The following is an 18,318-nucleotide window of genomic DNA, read 5'->3' as shown; positions in this document are numbered from 1 at the left end:
TTGCTTAGCCACAGTGTGGTCTACGCCTGCACTTGACCTTCCTGTTCCTGGGAGGCACTGATAAAAAAGGGTGTAGAGGTCTAATGGAGATAATTACACACCCACACCCAGTATAAAGTGTGGTTTTCTGGCTATGAACTCACAGTGCTTTGCATGTTATTATGCGCCAACATGTCTAAAGAGCGAGAGGATTCGTCACCTAAATGGAAAAGCAGAGGTAAGCCTGGTCATTCGTTATGTCCTGCAGCATGTCAGAGTCGTCCCACTGCTCATTACCGCCTGGACCACTTGCACCTGCGCTCCTGAACAAAAAGGGGACTACACCTCACCAAATAAGGACATGTGAGAGCCTCGTTGGGGATGACGTTAAACGTGAAATGGGGAAGAACGGGAGCGCGTGGACCGTTTAGATGAGGGACCTAAAGCGGAGAAGGAACGCCGAGCTAATCTGGTTACATAAGAAGCCATTGTATTTCCAGAACGTCTCTGCGCTAATCTGCTAAACTATTCATGCTCAACTGTCCCGCGGCGGCGTAACATACAGGACGGGCGCGCGCGCACACTTGTGGCTCAGAAGGCTCAGAAGCTTCTTCTGCTTTTGGCAGCTTGTGAAACAAGATAAATACATACAGTGATATACGTTCACGGATCCCCGCAAAAGCTGCCATGCCTCATTTTGCAACTGGCGGCGTGTGCTGCTCGCGCCCGTGACGATTCCGCTGACGCGCCAATAGCCGCACCACCCCAGAGAGACAGAGGAGAGCTGCGAGCGACTGACTGGACACCAGTCTCTCTTTCTCTTTCTTTTCCCACCCCTTAACGACCGCGGACGGACGCCTTCTGCTGTGCAACACCCGTGGACGAAATTTAAACTACTAACATCATCCAGGCTCTTCTGCAGAGATGGAGGTACCAGGTTTGGCGCACAACATCAGCAGTCCATTAAGTCCCTGCGAGGGGATGATCAAGGACCTAAGCTTGGACGCCATACAGTTATGCGAACGAGATGGTAAGGGGAGGATTGTCTGCTTCTCACTGGGGTGCTGACATATCTCCGCATAACGCCAGTGCATTAGGCCGCTTTGTTAGTTTCGGAGTCGCTGCAGGCATGCAGTCAGTTTGTCAGTGTTTGTCTCTGCGTGCTGTATGTACCCTTATTGTGTGGAAGTAATAGGGGCAGCTGGCTCCGCTGGTTCCTCGGATGGATGAAAGGATGGTGCGCTTGTGCGTGCTCGGAATAGCTGAGCGTCTTTACAGTGGCAATAAGGTCTTGGCTCAAAATGAATGTGTACTGCTTAACTTGGAGGCAGGAATCTTAGTCTAAATGATGAGTGTCTTGATTTCAGCACCACAGACATGGACAGAGCCCGGCTGCCACCCCGCCTTTAATCGCTAATTCTCTTCCATCTTCCAAAGGAGCTGCCTTTTTCCATGTATGCTCACTTACTGCATGTCATCCTGCAAATTTTATAATTGCAAACGAGACGCTCTTTAGTTGCTATCCCACCTCCAGTTCCCATAAAAGTCTCCCCTGCGCTCACGTTTATAATTCATCAAGTCTTCCAGCTGCGCCCGTGCTGTGTGTTGTCTGTGGCTCACTTCTTCGAATCAAAAGTTTTCCGAATATTTATCATTAAACGAAGAGCTGAAACTATTCCCATCATAGAAAACGAGGTTTCATAAACCAGGCTTGTAATGCGAAAATTGACAAGTAGCTGCACGAAGAGGCTTAACCCCGACGCGAATTTAATGGTGGGGAAAGAAAAAAGGCAAGTCATCATCAGGAGAGAATGAGAGGCAGAAACATGGCTGCACCCACATGTGTTCTCAGGCGGTGCAGCCCTACACACCCATCAGTGCAATTACACAGCGCTAATTCCACATCTGCGCCAAGATTCCTGATCACAGAGGTGCCTCTTAATTAAGATTGGAAATTAATTCACATGAAATATGATCACACCTTTTCATTGTGTAATTGGGTTCATTTTGTTTCCTCGCAGCTATGCCAGATTGATTTGTATGTGTATACAGGCTGGTTAGGGCATCCAAGGTGTCAGTGATGTATCTTTATTAAGTCTCCTCGGTCACTGTAAAATCTTTTAGCTGCCAGAGTGTATACCCCTTAGAGCTGATTCTAAACGGTATATACGCAGATGCTGCCCGTTTCAAATGATCACTGTGCTAGCCTTTGTGCTTTCTGTGCTGCAGGTTTACTGCTGAGCCAAAACAGCCACTTTCTTAGTTTCCAAGCAGGCTACTCAGTGTAAATATTATCTGTGTGTGTCCTTGAGACACCCACATACTCTCTGTTTATGAAGCAACACAGTGACAATGTTCACCTTCTGTGCAAGTTCTTCAGGACAAGTAGTTGTTCTTGTACAAGTATTGTCGATGGGTTGATTGAAACTGTTTATAATGTGTCTGATAGGAACAAATGCCCCGAGTACTGTGGACAAAACTTGAACTTCATGAAGAGATTAGAAAAAAACAATTTATGTATGGGTGTTTGTGCAGATTATCTTCATACTCCCATAAATATTTAGTGTTGCCACATTAAAGTGGAGCACATCTGTAAAAATACAGATTTCAGCTTGTTTGGATAACTTTCTTTCTTTTTTAAGAATGGTTTGTAGATTTTGACCAGTCTCTGAATTTTATCACCTGAGCCTTATATTATATTATATTATATTATATTATATTATATAGTTTGCACTGTCCCAGCCACACCCTTTCTAAAAGACTGGATCACTCACTTTTACCTTTCCTGGAAATGGATTGTTATCTTATCCAATCAGTGCGTACATTTTTCTCAAGGTCCGCATTCATTTCACTGTTCCACGGCTTTCTAAATTTATCTTCCAAATCATTAATATTTAATTATCAGATGAGAGGCTTCTATGCCTATGCTGACCCAGCAGATGGATGCATATAGCTTCAGTAGGCTTACTGTCTGTGGGAAAGGGCACTCTCCAACACAGTGAAGACTGTTTGGGAATTTCAGTGCACAAAAGGAATGGTCGGACACAAGTCGTTTCTGTGTGTCCAGTTTTAGACGGGGTGTTAATGGTTCAGTTTAGTGATGGGGCTGTGACATGAGTAGGTGGGTGTGGGGCAAGTTTTGCTGAGAATGAAGAGTAGTACAAGTCACAGCATCAGCTCATGTGAGCAGAGTTTGTCTGCTGGTGTTCTCCATAGTCTGTGGATCGCTCCCACGATGCTGTGCTGGATAAATTTGTCACCAACCCCTGTAAGGCTGACAAGGACCACCATTTTGATTTTATATCCACAGTTAATACGCATTTGCAGAACGTAATCAAATCCACGCTGCATGTCTCACATGGCCTCTGTCCCATACCCGCTGATGTGATGAAGTTGCCATGATGGATGGCTGCTATTAATGCAACCAAGCAGTGTGACTGTGCTCTTTGAAATCTCTCTGAAACAGCGGTAACATACTAGCATGCGCATTTCCAGAATGGACAGGTGGACTGATAAGTCAATACATGGATGCATTTTTAATCCCTTGACAGTGGACCTGAGAACATCATGAAATTGTTCTGCGATCAAGCTGGCAGTGAAGGACTGAAAGTCTTTATAAAGATAGCTGTTGTCCTCCTAAATCAAGCAATTTCTCTTTTTTTTCTAGCTCAATCATCTGAATTTTTTTTTCTTATTCCAACAGCTGACAAAACCCTTTTTGAAATTACTGACATTATCACCAGTCATGTGTTTACTGCTAACAGTAAATTTCAGAATACTAAAATGATCAATTGAAAATAGGAACAAAGATATAAAGTTTCATTATGTTCATTTTTTATCAGCTTAAACATGCTGTGTCACAGTCGAGCAGGGCTGGAGCCAATGAGTGAAAGTAGTGATGCTCCTTGTGGTCATACAGACATATTCTTGGAATCAAAGCTACATCCACTAACAATTTCTATCCAAAACACTCCTGCAGAGCCATTTCTCTATGGCCTTTTCTCCTACACACACTCACTCGAACAGTGCAGCCATCCATTTAAATTAATTTTGGTGCGTGGCTCCAGTCTTTCACATCTGCGAGAATGGCTATAGACTCCTGTGATTTAAAAAAATACTCTGTGGACACACGGAAAAGCATATCCAGTATGTATCAACATGATACAACAGCAGGTCTGCCTTATGTCATACAGCGTCATCTGAGTAAGCTGGCATTTTAGTTTGGCTGTGTTCACTGTGAGCAGTTGTGTCTCATGACTGTGCTGGCAAGAGTTGGAGGTACATATTATGCAGTCACTTATTGACCGTATAACATATTCGCTTGCACTTGACCGCTCTACAGTGGCGTCTGACCTTGAAAAGCCACTGCAAACATTCATGCTTATTTTTCTTCTGCTTTCTTTTTTCACTGCTGGTATACAAAAATCCCTCGCTGCAGAAACTCAAAACATGAAATGTAAAAAAACACAAGTCTGAGATTTGGAGATTCATATTCTGTGCAAATGAGCACTGATGATTCATTCTGGTCTCTGAAAAGTCTTTTAAAAACCCCTCTGTATTGATTTTGTTGATTTTGACCCTACTTAACTAAAGACTGCATTATTAAATTATCGTTACTCATCTTTGTTTGGTGTTCGGGGGCTTACTGATGTCTAAAAGGTGGAACATAGACTGCGTAACCTGATGAACGGGGCATTGTTTATCTCACTCTGAGAGAAAGATGTTTTTCCGTTGGTGGCTTCTCTCACTCCCAGCATGATCTCTGTCCCGGTCTACCCTGTGCATTGAGAAGAACAAAGGCGTGATTTTTTTTTTTTTTTTTTTTTAAGTACTGCAAGCATCTATGCCTAGTGTCTGTTGTGTTGCTCATGTCTGCGGATCAATTTTACATCGAGCACTGCAACTTAAAATGTAGGAGGCTTGTCTGTCTGAGTACCTACTTGTGCACTCAGAAACAATAATCCGACATACAGTGCTCAGAAATGTGTTTTTTGATCATTAAACTTGATTGAAAGTTTATTTGTTTTGAATTCAAGAAGTTTCAAATGGAAGCATAATGTAGTCTCACATCACGGAAACTCCAACCACCAAGAGAGTTCATTTACATTGCTTAAATGGTCTAAATGGAAATCAAATCACTTTCCTCTTGCTGGTAAAGAGCGCCAACAAGTAATTTATAATTTGGAGGCAGGTGTGACTGGAACAAATCCCACCATAAAGAGCCATTAGAATGGCTCCATGTATGCATGTTAACAAGATTTATATTGATCCTTCTGCACTATTGCTTTTCCCTGTGGCATTAGACTGTTTGCACAGTAAAAGGGCAATAACCAATATGGTCCATTTCTTAAACTCGTCTGAGGCTTTTCATCTTTTAAGATTGTTTTTGTTTTTTCTATAGGGCCGATATTTCCATGGCCTGCTCTTTGGTGCTCTGCTGTGCATCTACAGATCTTGCATGTTATTTTGAACTCCCGGTGCATATGTGCACAGCATGAGTAATCTGTGCTCATAAGCTCTCAAGCATTTGCTCCAAAACAGACTCTTGTCTTGCTTGATAAAGATCAAGCAAAATTTCACCCCCTCCTAATAAACAGCATAACAAAATGGAGTAAATCGACAGAAAATAACAGCGGCTTATTACAGTATATTGTGTTAAAAATTATGATTCAGCAAAATGAACACTGGCGTCAAACATAGCACATTAATTTAAAAAGGAAGGAGGTTTTAGTCTTCCTGAGCAAAGCCATGAAAGGTTCTGCTTTCTCCCTTACCGCCTGACCTTCATCCCGTTTGGAGTTCTTCATCATTCGTCTTGTGCTCTTGCGGTCCCAGAGGATTCAGACCTGAGCTTAACACTGGCTCTGACAAAGCTGGTGAACACAAGATTAGCTGGTATCAGTTAGATATCATTTATTCATTTTAGCCTCTTTGGGTTTTTTTTGTTTTTGTATATTTTGCACACGTCACTCTTCAACCAATTCAAAGCCAAACTTCACCTTTTTCTCCTTTTAACCTGTCAATTGTCTGTATATATGTCTATAGCTCTTCACATGTTAGTACCATTTCCTTTTCCCTTCAGCTTTCAGAGCTCGTTTTCCCTAATAGCACAACCTTTACCTTAATAGTGTTCTGTAGGTGATTTCTGACTGCATTTGGAAAGCTTCACTGCCTCAGTGTAATGCTCTTCATCTGCAGGTTAATTAGGAGAGCATTAGAGTAAACGAGGTAAATGAGTATTGTGGAGTTGCAGAGAGATAGGAGGGCAAAGACCTGCATGGGGTCTAGTTTTTAGTGAAAACATCAATGTTGACATTAACAATTTAGGGAGCAGAGGACACGCAACCTACTCCGCACAACACAGTGAGTGAGCTAGCAGGTTTTTCATCTTTGATGTTTGATGTCGGTTAATGTTTACAGTTGTATACTGTAGGTAGCCAGAATTAGAGAATTGTTTATCTGCACAGTATTTTTATAAGCAGGCTTCGTTTTACATTTGAAAATCTATAAGAAATCCTTGCCATTGTTTCACTTCCTTTGGGGTATATTTCATCTTTTGCTGACATGAATGTCAGAGAATGACAACAGGCCTGGTAGTTTTCTTGAATCTGTTAAAGGTCAGCAAACAAAGTCTCAGGTGGGACTTTATGTAAGCTTTATGTGCTTACATCACTGTCTGCTCTGTGCTGACTCGGTGGAGCGTTTTCTGTCAAAGGTCCGCGTCGTCACGTCTTCCGTTCACTCTCTCTGTCTGGTCTGAGCCAAACCTATCAGCTCAGTGTGTTTAAGTATAATGAGATGGACTTTAAAAGCAATAGGATGAGGTGGTTTCACAAATCAAAGAAGCGCAGTAGGGCCAAGCATGATCGTGCAGTCAGTCATGCTGGATCGGGTTATGATTTAACTGCTGGTATCTTTACATATTTACATATGCAGGATCATTTTCCCATAGTTCCCAAAAAAGTCTGGGTCATGACATACCTTGGTAGAGATAATAAATGTTATGTCCAAATGCAATAACTTAGTCATGCAAAGATCCTTGCACTAAAGTCCACAACATGTGTTACGTTTTAATTAAAATGAGCAACAGTTTTGCCCAAGTGTGTAACAGGAGGTCTTTTTAAATCGAAGATGATGGTAATCAGCTAGTTGTGATTAGAAACTAGTGATTAGGACAAAGGTAAGTAGGGGGTCTGGTCTGGTGTGATTTAATGTGGTGATGAAGGACATAAATGTGCCTCTAATGGATTTTTTTTTTTTTTTTTTTTCTAAATTGGTCAGAAGTCATGATTTTAGAAGGTAAAAAAGGTTCTACCGATGCTCTACTGCTAGTGTTGTATGGAGGTGAGGCAGGAGTGTCCACACTACCAATTATGGGATTAGTCTTTTATCTTGCTCCCTTTCATTTGATGAACAGAGATAGTTTTTTATGCTCCACTGGTTCTGCCATTGTTGACACTCTATTGAATCCAACCATGTTTCGAATCACTCCCAAACACCGCATTCTTGAATTTTACTCACTCTTGTTTAGACCCCAGAGCATACACAGAAAACACATTGTTGCCGTGCCAAGTGGGCGTCCCATAGTGTGACGCAAAGTCTATATTCATCCTAATCTTACAAAGCTCTTATTCAACCCGGTTTTGACATTTCATTAGCCTCTCTGTGCACTTTGGGTTGAAAGCCTTTGCTACATGTTACAGTGGCCTATAGTGCGTGACATCTATGCAGCTCAGATAAAATTGAGATTTATTCATATCTTTGAATGAGAGCAATGGAAGCTTTTTGTCTTAGCCAAATACACTAGGTACTGGGTATGAAAATGTATGAAAATGTAGCATTTACGAAGCTTAAACCAGAATTGCATTTTCCTTATTTCCTAGAGCACAGAAGCCCCGCCCACCTGCTGGAATCTTTTGTTTCCAAAGGGGCAGCCAGTCAGAAAAACAAAGATGGATAAATAAGATATTTAAGGATCACTTTTAGCTTTTAGTCATGTAAAGTGAGTCTAATAGTGCACAAGATAACAAACATAGATTTGGAAATTAACATAATGGGCCTCCGTTAAAGAAGGAGGAAAGAAAAAAGCTCCTCTGTGACATTCACTGGCATTTTAAATGTTATGGTTCCAGGCTTATGTGCAGGGCCTGCACTGTGACAGCTGTGTTTTATCCTTAAAACTGATTATAAACAGACCAATCTCTGCCAAGACGAGAGGGGATTCAAGCATTTAAAATATTTAATGGCGCATATGTTCTGGAGAGCTGATAGGTGTACATGTGTAGAGGGACTGATGTGTTGCCATGGAAACACACTGTATATGGCAGTCGGTAACGCAGCAGGTTTTTGTGTGTGACTGTGACATGGTGGCTATATTACCCAGTGTGCTGCCAGTGGAATAATTCCTGCTATATGTTTAGGTATAGCGGGAGTAAGTTAGGTTTAAAGGTGTACTGATGACTTGATGCGGTTATAATGATGGTTTGTCACTGGTCAATGTGTCTTCAGACATAGATCATCAAATAATTTAAGTGCTAGGAGACACAACTATTATTGTATTAAATGTAAACCAGAACCTGATGTTTATTCAGAGGATTTCTAGACTAAATTTGAACCATATTGTTTCATTATGGTGTCTTCTTTTTCCTCTCCTGGACTGTGCAGGAAGTAAATCCCAGGACGGCAGCATCTCTGAGATGGAGGAGCTCCCTGTTCCTCAGAACATCAAGATTAGCAACATCACCTGTGACTCTTTCAAGATCTGCTGGGACATGGAGGCACGCAGCAAGGAGCGCATCACACACTATTTCATTGACCTGAACAAGAAGGAGAACAAAAACTCAAACAAGTTCAAACACAAGGTAATGCTCAAGTACGGGAGGCGCATAAATACCATTTAAAGATTTCAGTGCTATTGTTATAGCAAAGGCAGCAAATATTGAATTTCAGCAGAAAGGGAAAAACTCCAGGCTCGGGGGGGGGGCACAGCACAGCCATCTGCTACAACCGGCTGAGGGATGAGGGGGAAAGAGAAGAGAGCAAAGAGAGTATCTTTAACAAAACGATTTAAAAAAAAAAAAAAAAAAAAAAAAAAGTAATTTTACATTTTATTATTTAACCAGCTAATCGTTTCCTTTCGGTTGAATCCTTTTTTTAAAAGCAGGTCTCCGGGCCAGAGGTGTGCAACAGCAACTATGAGCAATATAAGACAGTTGTTACACATGTTGCACAAAAGCAGTATATTCATATTTTTTGCCAGCACAAAGGAAAGCAACAGCTGTATAGTTCTGCATGAATACAGGCAATACTTTGCACAACAGTTATTAAAAGATATTAAACCACTGCTGTACATTTCCATTATTATTCTTGTTTAATAATTATACTCTATAATCTGCCATAAACATAAATGTATTCATATTTTATGAACAGTTAATTAAATTATAGTATTAAATTCAAATTTTCTGAGAAACCTGTGGCTTAGAAAAAAACTCTGCTCAATTTGATGTTTTTGATGAAACTTCAGTTAATTCTACATTTCTTCTACTTCTGACAGAAGTGGTGTTGAATGAGCTTTTCACCTTAATTATCATAACTACTGTCAGTAGTGCTTTAGATAGATGTTGCCGTGCTCTAAACATCTAGTGTAATGCTAATTATTGATCTTTGTGAACAGAAATGATTAGTGTTGACGCTGTTTTACCTCAAGACGACCTTACCTTTTCATGCTTGAGGCAAGATGAACTCATTTCAAGGTGGTTTTGTTCAAAGAATCCACGGTCAGCTGTCACTTTGAGCTCTGAAAGGCTAGTACCGCTCTCACAGCCTTCTCTGCCAGCTCGTTCGCGACGCAGTCAAGAGTCTGGTTTGGTAATCTTACCGACTTGAGTCATCAGCCTCCTCACACTGCTGGTGCTGTGTCACTGAGTGTTTCTCCTTTCTGCTCCGGAGTAGCAGGCAACCCTATACTAATGTTTTGATTTTGGCGCAGGAGCAGTGTCGGTGGGTTGATGGGCTGACTCTGTTGCTAGGCAGGGGCTCTTGGTCCAATCAATGAGCTGCTATGGCCCACTGATTTTTGGGTTGTGGGGGGTTGTTGTTGGGGGTGAACTGTATAGTTTACATTTACACAAATGAGAAGCCGTGACTGCTACCTGCAGCCAGTAACATAGGGTAATATATCTATGTGTGTGGTTACAAGCAAGTGGCTACAAGTGTCTTTATAAGGAGTTTCTTTCTGACTAATTCCTTCCTGCCAACACTCACTCACTTTTTCCACTCCACTCTGTCCTCTTTTACTCCTTCCATCCCTCCAGGATGTTCCTACCAAACTGGTGGCCAAGGCAGTACCCCTGCCCATGACGGTCCGGGGCCACTGGTTCCTGAGCCCACGCACAGAGTACACAGTGGCTGTCCAGACTGCATCAAAACAGGCTGATGGGGACTACTCCGTGTCTGAGTGGAGCGAAATTATTGAATTCTGCACTGCTGGTGAGGAATATGGTGATTTGATGAATGCATGCACTTCTAGGATATGTGACATCAGTCTTGGCTTTAATTTTGGGTGAGGCCGAGTTAATTATAGAGAACGATAATGGAAGAGAGAAGAATACAATGGAGTAAAGGCTAGAGCATTAATGAGGGAGAAGGTAAGAGGGAAGCTAATATACTGAGTGGAAGGATTATAACAAAGAAGGGCTGAGAGGAGCTGTGCTGTTTATCTCCTGATGCAGAGGTCTCGGAGTTCAACGTCATTGCCTGGGGACCAGGATGGGGGAAGGGAGGTATGGCATGGGTGGATGAGGAGGGACATCACTGGGGTTAATGATGATGTCCAATTCCAGTTTAGGGTGATTGTTGCATCTCACTTTGTCTACACTTTGAAGTGCCAAATAACTTGAGCGTCAACACCCATGATAGCAGAGCAGAGTTATTTATTATAGTTTTTTTATTTTCTAATTAGTCTTTATTTTTATCTCCTTGTGACTTTTTGTTTTTAATCCATACTAAAATAATACTTACTAAAAAAGTAGGGCACTAGACCTAATTTCCTCTGCATTTTTATTTTACTTTAATTAGTTGTCAAAGTTCACAAAATTGTTAGTTTACATTTTTTTTCAAAAGTTTTTAGTTTTTTCTAGTTTTTATTTAACTAAAATGTTTTTTCCCTTCTAGTTTTCATTCTTAGTGTAGTTTTAGTTTAGTATATGTAATCAAAGTATTGGACAAAGAGATATTATGACCTGATGATAGTAAAATATAAAACATGACATTCTGTAAAGTCCATCAAAAATCTAATCTTAAAAAATTAATAGAATTACTAAAATTAGTAAGCTTTATCTTCTGGCAACTGTAATATCAAGACATTATTTTAGGACAATCTATCTAACAGCTGAAATATTTCAGTCTGGACCAAACAGGTGGACTATCAGTGCCTGTAGAACAGCTATACAATAAAGTAAAATAGATGAGGAGAGGCAGTTTAAATCTGAAGAAGAATGACAGGCAAGTGAAGAGTGTGAGCTGTGTCACAGTAAGAAGCTGAAGAAGGAGAATGCTAAATGAAGCTGTTGATCCTAACAGCCCGGCACGAGATGCCCGTCCTGTCACCAAAACCAGTCGAACATATGTTTTGACAAGTTCGATGTCAAATGCATTTTTCCTCTGCACGTAGAAAGCTGCGGCTTTGTGCTCCATCAATCTATATAAAAGTCAGCCTTTTTGACATTAAACATTTACAGTGTCAGGATAAAGCGGATGTCTTCTTTCATTTTCATTCAAAGTACTGAGAATTTTAACCGGTTACCTGTGGTGATGTGTTTGGTGCCTGTGGGAAAATAACCATGGGGAAAATGCATTCATGATTTTTTTATATGCTTTGGAGAAAGTCCACTCCCCGTTGAGTACATCCATTTATCGAAAATGTTTTTGCGCTTAATGCTGAGTCATATCTAAATGGAAAAGTTAAAGATGGAAAAATGCCAGGATCCTTAATGCATGGTTCATATTTCATCCTAGCCGGGCTTCTAGTAGGTCTTGTTTTGTTTTTTTAATGTTTACATTTACTAATACTAATGGCATAAATGACAAAATACTGATAGCATGTATACAGATTTCTAATCTGCTTTTGTAGAAATCATTTTTACAAAAATGTTTCTTTCTCCAGATTACTCCACAGTGCATCTAAACCAGCTGCTGGAGAAGGCGGAGGTCATTGCTGGGCGGATGCTGCCTTTCTCTGTCTTCTACAGAAACCAGAATAAAGAGTACTTTGATCATGCCAGGTGGGCATAACGTTATGATTTTCTTCTTTATTACATTACAAAGAAAGATGTTAAAGCCTGGACCTAACTGAGCTTCCATGTCATTCTGTATCTAAAGAGTTGGCTGTTATATTGTTGGGTTAACACATCTGCCAACTTGCATGGCTCACTGCAACACACATTTCTAGCAAACTTCTCCGGCTCACTCCTTTCTGGTCATGTTTTATACAATACAGTTTACAAGCATGTGGGTAACATGGTATCAGAAAAATGTGTTGCTCTTCAGCTGCTAAAGCAAAACAAAACCAGATTCAGCTGCATTGGTTTCATGAATCTGCAGAAATAAGTACTCGAGCAGCCAGCCATTTTTTTTCCCCCAGTAAACAATGCTACGCATGCACATCAAACGAAAAGCCAGGTCTTTTTTCTACACTGTGATTTGTTTGAAAGCTCCATGTAGCTGACAGACAATAGCTGGCAGTTGTTCGGGAATGTAGTCAAAAGAAAAACAAAAGTAACACAAGTATGACAGGAAAAGAAGGGATATCTCTGGAGTGGTCTACTACTGTTTACTGAAGCATTGTGCATCTAGAGTGAACTGATTTTTATCTCGTTTCATGTGAGTGAATTTTCTTCCACTTTTGGCCTCTTTTCTCCTCCTTTTAACGGAGTGACTGTTTTCTCTCCTATCACCCTGTCCCTCAGAGGTAATGCTCACAGCTTAACAAAGCACAGTCTCTGTACTAAAGCCACAGCTTGTGGGCAGTCTTTTGTTGGTGCTACACAGCATGATGTCATCTGGATAGTCATCTCCCTTTTGCTGAGTTGTAGCTGCTACAGTGTACCGTGCGCCTGTTAAACTGCGTCATCATGTGGCGAGTAAGAGTACTGACAGTACCGCTCAAATGAGGCTCTTAACACTTGTGGTTGGAGCTGAATAGTCCATGAAGCCCACGACAAAGCTTGAAATATGGATATAATAAGAACCTCTGGAGTGATAGCTGTATGAATTGCCGTAATAATTACAGTTCCATTATCGGGACTTTGCTGCTCAGATTCCCTCTGTGGAGAAGAAACTGTATGCAGCTGCCACAGATGCTTTGAATGTTCAGTTGTTAATCTGAAAGCTGCTTTTGTTTTATAGCAGTTTGTCATAATGAAAAAAAACCAAACCGCTCATTGGAATATTTTCACCCCCGGGATTTCAATGAGACAAACTGGACAAAGCTAAATGCGATTACTATAAAACTTTTTGTATTATGAGGCTCAGTATTCAAGATGTTTTGCATCTTACGCATTCAGTTTATTTCCCATGTGTTACAAATTCCAGAAAATTGCTCTTTCATTTCCAAATTAAAACCTGGTGCCACTCTCTCCAGTATTTACAAAAACTACTTTGATTGGCAGAGAAATGCAAAAACAGAATAAAACTGATTTCATTCCTTTGTTTGCAAACTTCAGGGAGGCGCAAGAAAACCGGATGCTGCCCTCTATTAAAGACAACAGTGGCAGCCATGGCTCTCCCATCAGTGGTAAGCTGGAGGGCATCTTTTTCAGCTGCAACACAGAGTTCAACACTGGCAAGCCCCCGCAGGATTCCCCGTATGGTCGCCATCGCTTTGAGGTGCAGGCTGATGCGCTCTTCAACCCTGACACCAACCTGTACTTTGGAGACTTCTACTGTATGTATACAGCCTACCACTATGTGATTCTGGTCCTAGCGCCGAAAGGCTCAAGGGGTGATGAGTTTTGTAAGCAGAGGCTTCCTTTGCTCGACATCAGCAACAACCGTTTCCTTACCTGCAAGCAGGTTGAAGAGGGTGATGGTGGTTTGGTGTTTCACCACGCCCAAGATGTCATCTTGGAGGTGATCTACACAGAGCCTGTAGACCTATCCTTGGGCACAGTGGCAGAGATCAGTGGTCACCAGCTGATGAGTCTCTCCACAGTAAATGCTAAGAAGGATCCCAGCTGCAAGACCTGCAACATCAGCGTGGGACGCTAGGGGAAACACCAGAATGTTTAAAAGGAAAAAGAGCGTAGGAGGAGGGGGGGGAGTAACTGACCTCTACTCACACAAAGGAAGTCCACATGTACTGATGAAGCAGACCAACACATGCATGAAGCAGATTTAGTAGGCTAACACCAACATATCTCTGACACTGCTCTGTACTCTCAAAAGACCATCATTCCCAAAGAAGAGTGGAGAAAAAGACGAAGGTACACCACTCTGACACCTGCACCCTTGTCTACTCATCTGAGGGTGGGTTATCCTAATGTTGAAAACAGAAACACATAAAGATATCTTAGGAGTCAGCAGACTGAAATATGTAAACCTGGGACACCAACAACACAGATCCATCTACCCATCTGGCAAGTCACACTTACAAAACCCTTTAACTGTACTAACAAACATGGGCTGCTTCATTTCAATTTCCTGTTGTTTCTCAAATCAGTTGTCCCATACTTTATTGGCCTATGCCTTGCTCTTATAGATATACTGTTAACTGCCCACTGTGTGTGTGGACAATTTCTTTTTTCTGTTTACATTGTCTTATTTTATTGTCATTTTTTACGATGTTTGATTGTCATTGAACAGTTGACAAATTGTTTTTACCTCCTAGTGGCATGGACTGGTACTACAATTTTCTAGGGCTGCAGCATCGATAGTCATCTTGATTTATACCAAAGGTATTAAAAACCAGACATAAAACCGCTGTGGAATCTTAACCGTACTAATGCAACAGCCTCTGAAATGTGTATTCACCGAGTCTTTGATGACCAAGAGTGAACTATTTGTTTTAAAAAAAAAAAAAAAAGAAAAAAAGCATGATGCAGTTCTGTGCAGCATGAGTTTGAAAGCTGTCAGTACCTCTGTCATAGCAACCTTTTCTGCAGCAGTCATTCTTATTTCGTTGTAGTTAGTGCAAAGAAAGAAAGTAGAACCTTAAACTGTGTTTATTAGAATAAATGTGAAAAAATATTTATTTTTATTGATACATTCATATATTATATATAGATATATAGAAAACTATATAAACCAGAAGTGCACAATGTTAAAAGCTCTGATCATTGTCAACAACGGCATTTAGGGGGATAAACTTCATATAGGCAAAAATGGGGGTAAACACAAATTCGACAGCAGGTACTGTATAACTTGCACTATGATGTTCACCAAAATTCACATTTTTCCAAGGTGAACACGCAAATTCAAAAGTTACAATATAGCTCAACTATGTAAATCTTAATACATATCATAGCACAATGTAGGACTAAAAAACAGACATGCACAAACACTGCAGGATTGTCTCATTGACTGCATTTAAGCTTACACGTTTCTGCCAACACAGCACTTTTAAATGCATTTTCCACATTAACCCTGGACACAGGTGTCAAATAGTGTTTTGGCAAGGGGGGAAAAGTGAATAACAAAAAGTGCCATATAATACATAATCTTAAAATGACTCCAGTGTAACTAACATCAAGTTATTACAGCGCTTCATTCTTGACATAGATTTGTGCTACATAACATAAGCTTGCTACATCAGGTTTATAATAAGATGGGTCATGAATAATAAGGGATGTCTTCTTGGGACTGCAGTGACCCCGCATTTCAGATTGTCACCAATTTCCATCACTTTTTCCTTCATGTAAAGTGCATCTACATAATGAGCATGGCATGAAACAAGACCAGAACCACCGGCTTCACGACCTGATTTATTTCAGAAATGATCGAGTCCTGTTAAGTTAGAGAAAAAGGTCCCACTGTGAGTAACTCAACTTGTCTTGGTTGAGTCCTGTTGTTTACTAAGCAGGGCCTCCAGTAGACGGAGCTTCGCTTTAAGGTTCTTATACTGGCAGTACTCCTCCGCCATTGGTCCACGGTCCTCCTTCTGACATGCCCTGTTAATGATATACGGAGGATGGAAGATGCAAATGAAAAGCAAACTTTAGTTTGTAGTTTCCAAACAACTTGCAGCAGCTTCCATAACTGGTTGATGGTCCCTATGTTGCCTTACTCAGATAGCTTTGTACAGTGTGTATTGTAATTTAAAAAAAAAAAAAAAAAAAAAGACTTACTGCATTAACTTTGGAGGACTAACATGTACAGTACTGTGTACAATTCAGAGCAAACATCTGTCTTTCCTGAGCTCTGTGTGCTGGATTAATGTTACATGAGTGTGCATTACACTGTCGTACCATAACAATGGAATTTCTTTTGTGGATATTTTTCTTTCTTTCTTTTTTTTTTTTTTTTTTTCACAAGGCATTGTTGAAAACCAAATGTTCCAAGTTTAGTAAAAGACAAAATAAAATTCAAAAGCCAAGTACTCTTGATGTGTTACGTACGTATGTGCTTCATGGTGTGTTACCTGCCAGTCTGTGCATAGAATTGGTCCTCAAACTCTCGAAGCGCTTGGTGAACCCTCCGCTTTTCTGATCGAGTCAGCCTGAGGTGATCGAGTAATTCTGGTCTGCATTAAGAAAGAACCAATTCATCAAGTTTTTATATCATCTGGATTGTGTTTAAATAAATAAACCACAACTGAAGACAAGCTGATCAAAGAAAAACAAATGCGAACCATCTTTATCTTTCTTTAAAACATGACTGAGCAAATCGGGGTTTTTTCTGGTTGTGATGTCGTGCACACAGAATCGCACACTCTCACATGGTGTACCTGGAAGCTTCATGTAGTGTTGCCATAGTGATAATCTGCGGGTGGAGAACCTTCACCTCTTCCAGCGGAGATACCAGAGGCGATTCAGACATTTCTAGGGAGGGCGGACACTGCAACTCCTCTAAGGACACACACATGGAGGGTTTTAACCACAGCGGCTGCTGCCTGGGGCTTCTCTGTTTGGGATGCTCTTCATCAGAGCCCTCCTCTTCCTCCTGTGCAGATAAAGAAGAAAGAGAAATCATGGTAAGGCAAAGAGAGAGGCAAATCCAACGATTTTCAATGCTCCAGTTCTGAAAGTTAAGAGATGGATAGATAAAACCAGCTGACTTTCTATAAATCATTATTATTGTTTATATCTCTTAATATTATAAACAGAAGTTTCATAATATTTTTGTGCAGCTGTTCTATTCAGCCAGATGTAGTCTGAGTTTAACCTTTCTTCTTAAAAATTCAGCATCATTGGTATTATCTCTCTTTCAACAAACAAAAAAAATCAACTGAATGTTGACTCACAATGGTTGTAATGTTTACTGTGGCTGAGGAAGAAATCAGCTGTTTGAGAAGACGGTAGCGATCGTAGAAAGGTTTCATCAAAGTTCGCTCCTGCTTGGTGCTCTGACAACAGAGATGAAGAAAGAAAAACGTTAAGATAGATTTTCACCAGACTAGAAAGATATTTATAAAAATAAATAAAACTACTTCTCAAAAGAATCAAAACAAAGAGCATTCATCCAAGCTTGTCTTACCGGCCGTCCGTGAAGACTCTCGAAGTACAACAAACACTTCTGCATGCTGGTCTTCTCCATACTCATCTGGAAAGGGGACATCTCCTGTACATACGGGAGTAGTGAAAACTAATAAACTCTTAGAACATCTAATGTCCAAACTTGTATTGCTATATTTGTGTTAATGGTACAAACAATTCTGCAAAATCAACCTTAATGCTGTCGGGCAGGCCCAGCTCTTGCCGTCTTTCCTTCAGCCTGTTTGTTATAATGTTCACCGTTTCCTCTACGTTTGGCTTGGTGTTGCTGTTGTTGTTCAGCTGCTGGAGCTCAGTTCCTGTCGGTACTGCCTCCTGTTTGTCTGTATTGCCCCTGCATGTTTCAGCTTCTTCTGACTGCCTTAGCTTCAGCTCTACAGGAAAGAGCAGGAGTTTCAGAGGAATGTAATATGAAAGAAAAATACTTTAGCCTCCTAGGACCTGGTGTCCACATATGTGGACATCACATTTTTGGTTGTCTAGACCAAAATACTAAATTTTGCTCTACAAGGGCCTGATATCCACCTACGAGGACATTATACACCCTCTGTTTCATCAAAATTTTAAACAAATATCCTCATATGTGGCTCTTATTTTTCTTAGAAACAAAAATTAGGTTAAAAAAAATCTGGCA

At 40.7% G+C, this 18,318-nt stretch overlaps 2 protein-coding genes across 4 annotated transcripts in view; one reads left to right on the top strand and one right to left on the bottom strand.

Annotated features, from left to right (window-relative positions):
- Positions 1–238: 238 nt before the first annotated feature.
- On the top strand, positions 239–16,570 carry phyhiplb (phytanoyl-CoA 2-hydroxylase interacting protein-like b). Its single transcript, XM_084949476.1, has 5 exons — positions 239–1,009; positions 8,644–8,840; positions 10,293–10,467; positions 12,143–12,260; positions 13,701–16,570. Exons 1-5 carry the CDS (start codon positions 904–906, stop codon positions 14,242–14,244), a joined length of 1,140 nt encoding a protein of 379 aa, XP_084805602.1. The 5' UTR covers positions 239–903; the 3' UTR covers positions 14,245–16,570.
- The window catches only part of LOC146375091 (protein FAM13A-like), a 20,366-nt gene continuing 17,093 nt past the window's right edge, over positions 15,046–18,318 (bottom strand). For all 3 annotated transcript variants that reach the window (XM_084949471.1, XM_084949469.1, XM_084949470.1), the window contains 6 exons: positions 17,859–18,058; positions 17,668–17,751; positions 17,435–17,536; positions 16,919–17,133; positions 16,613–16,714; positions 15,046–16,142 (listed from right to left, as the gene is read on the bottom strand). In XM_084949471.1, coding sequence (XP_084805597.1) covers positions 16,016–16,142; positions 16,613–16,714; positions 16,919–17,133; positions 17,435–17,536; positions 17,668–17,751; positions 17,859–18,058 — 830 coding nt within the window. In that variant the 3' untranslated portion in view covers positions 15,046–16,015. The remainder of the gene's footprint in view (positions 16,143–16,612; positions 16,715–16,918; positions 17,134–17,434; positions 17,537–17,667; positions 17,752–17,858; positions 18,059–18,318) is intronic.

The sequence above is a fragment of the Perissodus microlepis genome, chromosome 13 (genome assembly GCF_051167445.1).
Source record: "Perissodus microlepis isolate ML-2025 ecotype Zambia chromosome 13, ASM5116744v1, whole genome shotgun sequence".
Taxonomy (NCBI): Eukaryota; Metazoa; Chordata; class Actinopteri; order Cichliformes; family Cichlidae; genus Perissodus; species Perissodus microlepis.
The sequence above is the reverse complement of the archived record's forward strand: the minus strand, read 5'-3'. Positions and strand labels throughout refer to the sequence as shown.